The 11,813-nt window shown below is 33.4% G+C and overlaps 1 protein-coding gene across 5 annotated transcripts in view; it reads left to right on the top strand.

Annotated features, from left to right (window-relative positions):
• Positions 1-843: 843 nt before the first annotated feature.
• LOC123682060 (eye-specific diacylglycerol kinase) overlaps positions 844-11,813 on the top strand; it is a 35,427-nt gene continuing 24,457 nt past the window's right edge. For 2 of the 5 annotated variants that reach the window (XM_045620449.1, XM_045620451.1), the window contains exons 1-5: positions 844-945; positions 5,717-5,849; positions 6,625-6,822; positions 6,876-7,005; positions 7,989-8,098. In XM_045620449.1, the coding sequence (XP_045476405.1) occupies positions 911-945; positions 5,717-5,849; positions 6,625-6,822; positions 6,876-7,005; positions 7,989-8,098 (606 nt within the window). In that variant the 5' untranslated portion in view covers positions 844-910. Of the gene's footprint in view, positions 946-5,716; positions 5,850-6,605; positions 6,823-6,875; positions 7,006-7,988; positions 8,099-11,813 lie in introns of those variants that run through there. The other 3 variants (XM_045620450.1, XM_045620453.1, XM_045620454.1) reach the window with 3 other exon arrangements.

The following is an 11,813-nucleotide window of genomic DNA, read 5'->3' as shown; positions in this document are numbered from 1 at the left end:
TCTGAAAGCAGATTTCTCTTTCCCTGGATGCGATGCAGATTCTCATGATATATTCATTAAAGAATTAAAAATGTTCCATACTATATGATGTGAAATCGAGACTTATGAATAAAGTGGTGATGAAATGGATTAATAAAATATTCGATTAATATGTGTAATTTCCAGAATTTATTTGGTGAGGCACTGCCTCACCTGCGGCAGAAACGCGGACCCTAGATATTGAAGCAACACTTGTAATAAATAAGCAATCATTTTGAAGAACCGTGTCTTTGGCTGACCATCTTTCGAAAAATAAGACAAACTTGGGAGTTATTTTGATTGATTTGTGTCCAGAATCTTCAATCAACTAGATTTTTTATGGGAGTATGGAAATATTCTAAAAAGTTATTTGGGCTGTTTCCATCATGAAATATGAAACGAACGACCATAAATACAAATTCTTAAAAATCAATATTTGTTGAACAGGTCTGAAGTGAGCGAATAGGTGAAATCCACCCAAGTATTAGGTAGAAAATTTATTTTTTGAATAATTATCTGCAAATTATAAATACAATAAACCAGAAATCTTCTACCCAGTTGTTAAATTACGGTTCGAAGGTTCTTATGGAATTTCCTGAAAAATTACATTACGAGTACGAATTCAGCTTAAGATTTCACATAAGTGCTCAGTTACCATTCTTCCATTCACTAGCCTACAATCTCTGGATTGATATTATTAATCCAATAATTCAGTTATTTCACATGAAAGGTCATTATAATACTAATAGTATTATAAATGTCGTCGAAAGTTTAATCCCTTTATTTAATTAACGAGTGTTGAAAGAAATATCCTACGAAGTAATCAGACTGAAATATTATCGTGCAGAGTAGAGAAGTGGTGTGGGTGTTTTATGGAATTTATTGAAACAATATGAATCCTGAAAATTTCGAAGACATTGAGGATGAGTAAGTTGAGTTTCATTTGAAGCAAACAAGCTCAAGATCTAATCAAGGGCGTAGATCTTTTTTTTTTCTTGGGGGGGGTAATCGAAAAAAATTTTTTTGACGACATTGTTTACTCATATCTATAATGTGAGAGAAAGAGGTTTGATGACGAAGTTTGAACTAAATTACTCGAAATATTTTTTTTCATTACCAATTCGATTGTTCTTATCTCATACTGGGTTTTCCTGAATTGGATTTACGAAGGAAAATGACAGATTCCTTGGATAATTTTAAAAATAAGATGGCCTATAACAAGTTGATCGAATCTTCATTAATCTTCACTACAGAGTTGGTAAATAAATACCAAAAATCATAATTAATTCATTTATCACAGCTTCTAAACTGGATCTTTATAATAATTTGGATTTTCCTGAGAATTACTATAGAGCTGTTCGAATCTTTTTCTCGAAATGTATTGCAAATACGACAAAACTACAACAAACTAAAAAGTATAGTATTGAACCAGAGTTTTTTTTTTAATTTTTCTAAACTACCAGTGGTTCACAAGAAATAATTCTGGAGGAAAGAAGAGGGCACCCTTCCAGAAAAAACTCACCTTGTAGATTTGCATTCAAAATTAGGATATCACATGATGAAAACTTTGAATTGGAATATCTATGCCAATTCAAGTTAAATATCTTGTGAAGGGAAGGTGCTATGAAGGAAAAAATTCAACTTCTTCACCTGAATCTCAAAAACAAAGCGTTTGGGGACTCGTGTTAGGACTTTTTTCTTTGAAATGATCCGAGAAATCTGTCATTTTCATTTGTACCTCCAATTTAGGAACACCCTGTAGATGAAGTCAATTCAAAACTGATGTCTCCACAAATAAATTGCAATTTGAATGAAACACAATAAATTGTACAACACAGCCCAGACATATTTCGATGCGAATTACTCAGTTCAGTTCTTCGATAACTACATATTGAAATTTTGTGACCGAAAACAACGGGTAAGTATATACCGATGACGAATGCAAAAATCACAGATGGCAAATAAGAGGCGATGCCAACGCGGATAGATAAAGGAAATAATAAACCTCGGACAAAGACGAGCTCCTAGTGCAATATAAGTATTCATCTTGAAAGCAATAATATACTCATAAATCGTAAAGGGGTCCGATTTTTTACAGACGTGTCGATTTCAAAGGAAAGTAAAATGATTACTATTGGTTCATTTTATGGAGAAATTCCCGCTCTTCGTCTCTGCAAGATTTTTGAAATCTTATATTTCAAAAATCTTGGGGGGGGGGTTAATTACCCCAAGTACCCCCCTATTTATATGTCCTTGAATTTGTTTTGTTTTGAGCGCTACGTACATTGTCTGTAATTTTTGGATTCTAAAAGAGGAATCGATGACGTCTCCAAATTCAAATAGGTCTCATCCATCGGTAAACACGATATAACGATGAACCTTGAAATTTCTCACTAGCTTTTTCAGTGCAGATTCATTTTGATTCTCTGCCAAAATCGCTATATCCTTCGTACACTGATTTTTTTCCCAAAGAAATTTATAGTTTTGTTTTAAAATACTTTGAAAATTGAAAAGTTTTTCAATGATGAAAAAAAAGAATACGTTCTTGTGTAATTTAATTCGAAAATTCAGAATATCAATAAATGATAATATCATCAAATAAAAAAAGCACAAATGAAAATTTTACTGGAAGCAGTGTTTTAGAAATAATGTTAATTTCATCTTATGAAAACATTATTTAAATAGGATTGAGACATTTTCAGAAAGATATAAAACAAAAACTATACATTTTTCGTCAAAAAATCTGTGAGTTTATTTCTAACTGTCATACGAAGGTTTATTCCAAAAATTGAAAGAATCGATCAAGCGATTTCCGCACAGAATCAAAATCCACTTAAGAGACCTAGTGAGGAAGGTAGTATATACCCTTTAAGCAAAACTGGACTAGAGGTTCCGTGAATATGTTAGTTCAAATTTTTTTTTATCATTTCAAAACCACCGATTCGATGATTGAAATGAAATGCAATTATAAGTCCTATGTGAAATAACAATTCCATGTTTCATTTTGTTCGCGCCACCAGAACCAGATGAAATTCAAGAAGAATATCGGACAGAATAGAGAATATTTCAGACAGATTCAATCTAATTTTCGCATATATCTACATGAAGGATTCCGATGATACGATTATAGAAATGAGTTATAAACATTTTAATAAACATAATTGGAAAATTCTGGGCTTTTTAGCCTTTCCCTAATCGGTTTTTCTATCTGACGGTCGATTCGGATTTCTCCGATATCGGAGAAATTCAGTATCGAGTTGCAATCTACGACCTAGAAACAGTAGAAACCTCTGAAGAGGTGTTACGTTACAATTGCCCATGAGACTCTAAGACTGATTTCTAGGGATGATTTTGGCTTATTTGGCATCAAAACTCAAAACAAAAAGGTTTTTAAAAATTTAATAAAATTAAAATACACAAATATTGATCCTTTTCACTCTCAACAAATAATATTGAAATAAAAACTTAACTTAAATCAGTTTTAATTAATTACTGTGCTGTTAGGATGGAACCTCTTCTGTTGATTATTTTCAGCCTTCTAAACACTAGATCTTAGCAAGAAGCTATAGTACTCCAATTCCCATTCAGCGAAGTTGAAGTAATAACGCCAAGTATTACGCAGGTATATTCTCTCAGTTTCAGGAACGAAAGTGGTTTAACGTACTACTATTCCAACTTCTATTTCTTAAGGTGGGTCTTCTTTACGATATTTCAATCCCAATGGAGATTTCTATTGTTTAATCCCAAGTGAGGTTGTACTTTCTGTGGCACTGCTCCGACATCATATGAACGATTTCATGAATAATAATTTTTTTTGGTGCCGATAAAACTGTGTAATCGTTAGAATACACAAGTTACCAATAATACCTATGTATGTGTTACTTATTCGGACAAATATTATCATTTTCATGTTGAACTTCAAGGATTATGATTTTGGAAAGGTTTCAAAGTTTTTCAAGAATTGGTCATTCAGTTTGGTTTCATTGTGTGACTCATTTAAAATATCCGTTAGTTATTATGTTCATTTTTCCGGAAATTCTTGGTTGAAATGTTATTTTTCGTGTCTGCTGGACACTGGAGTGAAAATAATCCTAAGGTTACTTCTGAAAAAATGTAAAGTTTTAAACTGTGTACATCATCATGGAAAAAATAAAGGGTTCGAAAAACTCGAGAAAAAACAATTTGAAATTCTTCATATTTGGACATTGATAACGGACACCCTGTATAAAAGAGGTTGATCATTTGTGAACGATGACTAGGCAAGTTAAAAGAAATTCTGATCAAATTGATATTTTTATCGCTTCTGGAAATCGGTAAAGGGCTTTTACGGAATTACTGTATCGTCGAAATTTTGTAGTTTTTTCTGAATAAGATCCATACTGTTGGAAAAATATTCCTAATATTTTGCATCATGATAGAGGTATTGAAGAGCATTAAAAATATGCAAAAATATAAGGGGTGTTCCATTTAAAAAATCACTCATTTGTTGAATAATTTTATTTGGGAACACCCTGTATATCAGATAATCATTTCCAGAGATGCAGAATTGAAAGTACAAAGCGGATGCTTTTCAACTAAATTTCTAAAATGTCTGGTTTGGCAGCTATGGAAGCCTAACACACTAATGCAGTCCCCCGCTTCAGGCGTTCTGGAGTTATGGCCGAAAGAAGACACAATTTAGTTTTTCAGTGCATCAGTTGAAGAATATCTTTTTTCGTCCATAACTCTAGAACGCCTGAAGCTATCGCTTTGCGACCTTTTAGTTTTTTCATACAAATTTGATGGGATTTCTGTTTCTGTCAGAACTTAAAGACACAATTTGGTTTTTCGCAGTGCATCAGTTGAAGAATATCTTTTTTCGGCCATAACTTCAGAACGGCAGAAATGATCGCTTTGCGACCTTCAGGTTTTTTCATGCAAATTTGATAGAACTTCGGTTTCTGTTAAGAAAATCCTATCATTACATTTAAAATTTCGGAGTAAAATGAACAAAACAATGAACTTCTGACTTAGCGCCCCCTATTGAAAGCAGCAAAAACAAATTTATCATGACTATATTTTGTCCTCAATCAACAAGATATTAACTTTCAGACGAGATCTAATTTGCTCAAAAATGTTGAGCCAAACTGAAGTTACAGTCGTTTCAATCTGTCAGATTTCTCCCTTTCACCTACCATTATTTGATGTCGTAAAATCAAAAGTGGCAATTCAAAAAGATAGAGAATTTCCATGGATTACAGTGATGATATTTTTTCTTCAACTTCATGTGAAACATTTTCGAGTAAAATTCATTTTTCTACTCGACGGTAGCTATTACGCCCCCTAGCGGTAGAGGTATGAACTTCAAAACAATTTCCAGTGTGTTCTCTTGTATACTTTAGTGGTAAAATTTTTTACCGCAAGTCTCTACGATGAGTGGATCCTGAGATATAGCCGCTTACCTCGCTTATTTGCCCACCCTCTACATTATTATTTCTAGTTGAATTGTGGAAATTCGAAACATTTTCTGTTATTATGCTCTGAATGAATAAATTTAAATTCGAATATTGAAAAAAATGAAATGACCTTTCAGACGATATCACATGTTCCTATACCTAAGTTGTAAGGTTTCCTAATTGAAAGCAAGTTTTTAACCTTCGAATATTGATTACCAAAATTGATCATAAGACCTATTTTTAGTGTCATCACTATTTTTCAGAGAGAATCCAGACTCCACGCAGGAACTGAGAAGTACGCCTGATTGGAGCAATAATGCCCGAAAATCGGACCATTTATGGGTGCCTTCGAATATTTCTGGTGATTTTTGTTATATTGGAGAATCTAAATGCCTTGTAAGTTTCGCCCTTGAAAAATTTGAATTATTCTCGAATAAATTGAGTTGGCTTTTTAAACCAGGAATAAATAACTAATAAATAACTCAACAAATTAATGGAATATACAAAATACAACAAAAATTTCAAAACGTCAAATGTATGTATTTCTGATTGTTTCAAATTCTGGTTTGTCTTGAAACAGAAAACTTTTCTTGTGAAACACCGTTTTTTTTATATAAAAATAACGCTTACTTTTGATATTGAACCATTATCGTCTCTAGGCTAGGGGGACGTGGTTCAAAAGGTTTAATTTTTTAGAACTACCTCGATTTCAATATCAAATCTGACCCTTACTCAATATTTTTTTTTTGATTGGATCGAAAGAATACTATTCAAATATTACTTAATTAAAAGTTCAATTAGTTTTTCCAAGAAAATATAACAAAAAGTGTTAGTCTATCCTTTTCCTCTTTTTTTGTATAATTAAACAGTCAACTACACAACTATCCTTTTCATCTTTAATTACTGATGATTATAATTCAGAGCACTTTGAAACGCCAACCTTATTAAGGGTATCACTTTGGTTACTATGGTTAGTAAGTTGGTGGTCCGTATATGTCAAATTCCTCGAAAACTAGTTATCTGTCACCAAAGCAACCGTTCTTTTATTCTGATTAGGTTCGGTAACCACGCCCAATCCGGTTGGTAGTCATTATTTCAACTTTTTTGCGAGTGTATACACTCGCGAGAAACTTATTTTTGACCCTAATCCAGCAATGACTCTCCCTATCAGAGAAATGGACCAAGAGTTAAATGTTCATCTTGCAACATAGTTGTTCATCAAAATTGTTTGACTCAGAAACAACTAACGTTCAAATGTAGATCTTTATTCGAAAACAAACCCTTGAGTCACTACAGAAAAAAGCATGTGGTGCATCATCACTGGGTCCAAAGATTTTCAGAGAAAACTAGATGTCATCATTGTGCAAAGGTAATTATACACAATAATTGAGATCTTGTTTATGATTAATTCGTTTTTCGTAGAACTTTCAATGTAGGATTTCATTCAGTTCTAAAAATTTCATATGCGTAAGTTGTACTTGGTGTAAAGTCGCGTACCACAACAGAGATTCATGTTTCAGTGTTGATAAAAAAGAAGAGGAATGTAGCTTAGGTGAGTTTTTTCTGTCAATTATTATCCATAGAAAATAACCTCTGAAAACATTTATGTAAAGGAACCTTAGATTGGATAATTAAACACAATAAAGGATATACATACCTATATAGGATACTTCTGAATTGAGTACCAAAATTATATGAGCACATCTTTCAGGTTACAATATAATCGTCCATGATTATGTGCCAATGCATCGTTACCGGTCTACAGAACATCTAGAATTTCAATTTTTATTTTTGTTACAGAATTTTTTTTTAATGAATTTTCACATAAAAGTATTGTTCAAGAAGATTTGTCGAAGGCTGAAATGCGATTTTATAAAAATAAAATGAAAACTCGTAAAGTGCTGCCACCTTTTGACGAAAGTTAGAATTTCTGTAATATTCCTAACTTCTAACGATTATTCAATCATTTTGTGCTTCCCCCTCTGGACAAATATTTATTCTTCGGTAAAAGAAGTATTTATTATCTTTCGGAAATATGAAGCTTGTTTCTTCAAATTGAAAGACGACATTGGCACTTGTTGCGATTTTTGTTCGAGAGGCGAGAGTTATTTCTTGTTTCATCAAATTAAAAAAGACATTGGCACTTGTGAAAAAATTAAAAAAACTTAGAAGTTGGGGCAAATTCTAAACGAAAAACTCTTTTCGCACGTCATCGAATATTAGCTCAACCGAAGAAGAGTTTGAGTCCTTTATTTGAAATAAGATAAGTATCTAGTAGTCAAGTTGTAGAGTTCTGAAAATATTCAAGAGAGAAAGATCATTGGTCTCAATTCCCAACATGCAAATTCTCAGCAAAAAACTATGATTAGTTTTCCATGAACGTCTAATAGGCCATCACGGTGAATCACCATGTATATTCCAATTAATTGAAATGGACTAAACAATTGTGTTGTGCATGTTTTTTTTTCGTTTTTCGACATGAATAGTTCCTATTCTATGGATTACTATAATAAACTTAATTCATTTTTCTTGAAGGTGTTCATAGGAGTATAATAGTCCCTCCTCACTGGATCCTCAAACTACCCAAAGAGAAAATTACTAATTCATCCACAGATTCGGATAATCAAAAGGAATCTGAAAATGAGGTTAGTTTCATTATTTATGAACGAAGTAATAGCTTATATTTGTTAAGCATTTGTGATGATAATTCTCTTGAATTATTCGGAAAAATACAATTTCTCAACGTTTTTAAATGTGTAGAAGCAAAAAAATCGATTATTCGAGCCATATGTGAAATCATAATTTCCAATAAGACAAGACAAGACATAAGTACTACTTCCAGACAAATTTGGGTAGCAGAAAGACCAACCATTTGCAGTTGAGTACAAAATTACCAATGCAGTGGCAATATGTCATTATTTTTCATGTAGAACGACCCTGAAGTTTATATTCATATATTCACTATCACCCTGTTTATTCTGATTCAGTAATTATAGATTTCTTTTCAAACAATTCGTCGTTTTTCGAGATTGTTAGTCATTCTGGATTTATCTTGAAGCATGAAATGATATATGAAAGATTTTCGAATTTGTACACTAATTGTAACTAATATAATTGAGTAAGACCATTTTTCAATCGGGTTCTGGGCACCGAACATCCAAATTCCAACCCAACCATAAATGAGAGGCGAGAGCTCTCCGATCATGTAAGAAATATGGCGCCGAACGCAGATCACGCTTCAGGCGATCCCAAACTAAAGTGTTTATTTTGCTGTAAAAATGCCCTGAAAAATACGCTTAGATGCATAAAGTGTAAACAAATGTTTCATAAATATTGTTGCACTAAAAATAACGTTTCCTTTGAGGACAATAAGGAAGAATTTGTGTGTTGTGCAAGTGAGGACGATGAATTCCATGATGCTTCGAACGGTAATACTGTTGACGACACCTTTATGATAGCACACTTGAAAATGAAGGTGAAATTACTCCAGCAGATTATTTGTGAAAATGAGAAAATCATTGCCGAGAAATGTACGATTGTTTCAAGTAAAGATGAAATCATTAAATTGTTACGCATTCAAGTTGAATTTCATGGTAAAAAAAGGTATGTTCAAGAAAACGAACGAGATATGGAATTACGATTTGAAAACCCCAGAAAAAAACAACCTGAAAGTGATAAGGATCCTGAAGTAAATAAAACGTATGCTGACATGGCTAAAGGTGACGACGTCAATGCTAAGTCCGCAAGAGATAATAGAAGTGAGACAGAACATAATTATGCACATGCGAAACTGAAATCACAAAATTCACGAAATTCCGTGAGCACAGAACCACGAAGTAGTTCAAATTCGAATCGACAAAACAACTCTGTCACCAATGAGGTTAATCCTCAATCAAAACATTCAAGAAAACAACGTTATTCTTGGTCGATAATGGGTGCTTCGAAGGAACTTCCTATAGATAGGCGGTGTTTCTAAAAAGCGGAATTTGTTTATATCTAGGATAAATCCTACAACATCGATTGAAGACTTTACAACTGTGATCAGGAAGAATTTCCCTGAAGCTAATTGTGAGAAACTGAATTCGAAATACCCTGAAATTTATAGTTCGTTTAGGGTATCCATTGATGAGTCAAGTTTGGAAAGAGCACAGAATCCGGAAAATTGGCCTATTGGCTCTTATATTTCCAAGTTTTTTCGGAGGAAAACAAACACACAAAACATTGACATCCAAGGCTAGTGGTAGTGTTTTGAATAAATTCAGTGTTTTTCATCTGAATACACAGGGCGTTTCCGGAAAAGAAGGAGCATTGGAAATTCTTCTTGACAAATGGCGAGATCTCCAAATTGTAAGTCTGTCTGAACACTGGATGCCTGAAGAAGAGGTAGCATCGTTTTCTCTTGAAGGTTGGAAAATAGGACACCACTTCAGTAGAAAAAACTCAATCAGGGGAGGTGTCATGACTCTTTGTCGCCCTTGTGTAAGTTATGTGTGCTGTGATACTTTGAATGATCTTTCCATTGAAATTGATTGCGAAATTTCATCGATAAGACTGATAGATCTTAACTTGACTGTGATTTCAGTGTATAGATCACCAAATGGTGACTTCCACAAATTTTTGAATGTTTTTGAAAACATTTTTGTTATATTTGAAAACTTGACTGAACCTGTTATTATATTAGGTGATTTCAATTTATGTTTTAATGCCCCAGACTTAAAATGTAATTCATTTTGTGATTTGTTAGCCTCAAATGGCTTTGTTTGTTGTGTTTCTTTGCCCACAAGGGGTACAAATTGCATTGACAATATATTCGTGAACTTTTCTGTCGATAGTTTCAGTTCACAGGTTGTAGATTTTGAATGTTCCGATCACAGAGCTCAGGTGGTTAGTGTGGATGCTGTGACTGATGTAGTATCCGGAGGCAATGTGGTAAAATACGTTCGCCCTCTGACTCAAAAAGGTTTTAACTCTTTTCATGATATTTTATGTAATATTTCATGGGACTTTGTGAATGATGACGGTTTGAATATTGATGAACGTTTCAGCATTTTCAGTAGAATAATAACTGACTCATTTTTAATCTCATTTCCTTCGAGGAAAATTAAGGCAAAGAAGAATGACGGAGGTGTGAAGTGGTTTTCTTCGGAATTACGGGAAATACGTAGTTGCTTGAACTTGTTAAATGATATGTATTCACGCTACCAAACTGATGATCTCCTCACTGCTCGTAATAATTTGAGGAAAACTTATAGGTGTAGGATTAAGCAGGCTAAAATAAAAGCTAATGATAAAATTATAAAGAACTCTACTAATCGCTCTCGTACAATGTGGAACCTAATTAATAATATGAAAAACACTCCAAGGAGAGATCACGACCATTCTATCTCTCCTCAGGAATTCAATAATCATTTTGCAACAATTGCAGAGAAAACTATTGAGGGAATAGCAAATAAAGTTCATGATCCTATAAGCTTGGTCACAATTAAGGGTAATAAACCCTTTTCTTTTTCTGAAGTTTCATTTAACGATGTAAGAAACGCTATAAATACATTAAAAAATAGTACAAGTACAGATTTCTATGGATTGTCCTCAGTGTTGATAAAGAGAAATGTAAACAGTCTCGTAATACCTCTAACAAAACTATTTAATTTATGTATTGTCAACAATACATATCCTAGCTGTCTAAAAATTTCTAAAGTCATCCCTTTATTTAAGAAAGGCAATGTTGATCAATTACAAAACTATAGGCCAATATCTCTAGTGCCAATTCTATCAAAAGTCTTTGAGAAATTACTTTGTTCTCAATTGGTGCACTATTTCGAATTCAACAATTTGTTTAGTGGGGCGCAGTTTGGATTCAGAAAAGGCAGAAGTACATCGGATGCAATTTTAGCATTCATTGATCATACTGTGAGTTGTTTTGAGGGGGGTGAGTGGTCGTGTTCGTTGTTCTTGGACTTGGCGAAAGCCTTTGATTGCGTTTCCACCTCTATTCTACTCGGTAAGCTTCGTGCATATGGATGCTCCGAGAACAGTTGTGCTTTTATGTCTTCTTACCTATCAGATAGAACTCAATCAGTGTTTTTCAATGATGAGTGGTCCGATGAACGGAAAATTTCACTTGGTATTCCGCAAGGGTCAGTTTTGGGACCTATACTATTTCTTATTTTTATAAATGACCTTCCAAATTTTTTAAATATGTTTTTCACCATACTTTTTGCGGATGACACAACTGTTTCTGTAAGTTCATCTGATTTGGTTACGGTTCTGGAGGAGAGTACCACCGCACGGGATAGAGCCTTTGAATGGTTTACGTCGAATGAGCTGGTTGCAAACAAAGAGAAGAATGTCGACCTGATT

Source organism: Harmonia axyridis, chromosome 6, assembly GCF_914767665.1.
Source record: "Harmonia axyridis chromosome 6, icHarAxyr1.1, whole genome shotgun sequence".
NCBI lineage: Eukaryota > Metazoa > Arthropoda > Insecta > Coleoptera > Coccinellidae > Harmonia > Harmonia axyridis.
The sequence above is the reverse complement of the archived record's forward strand: the minus strand, read 5'-3'. Positions and strand labels throughout refer to the sequence as shown.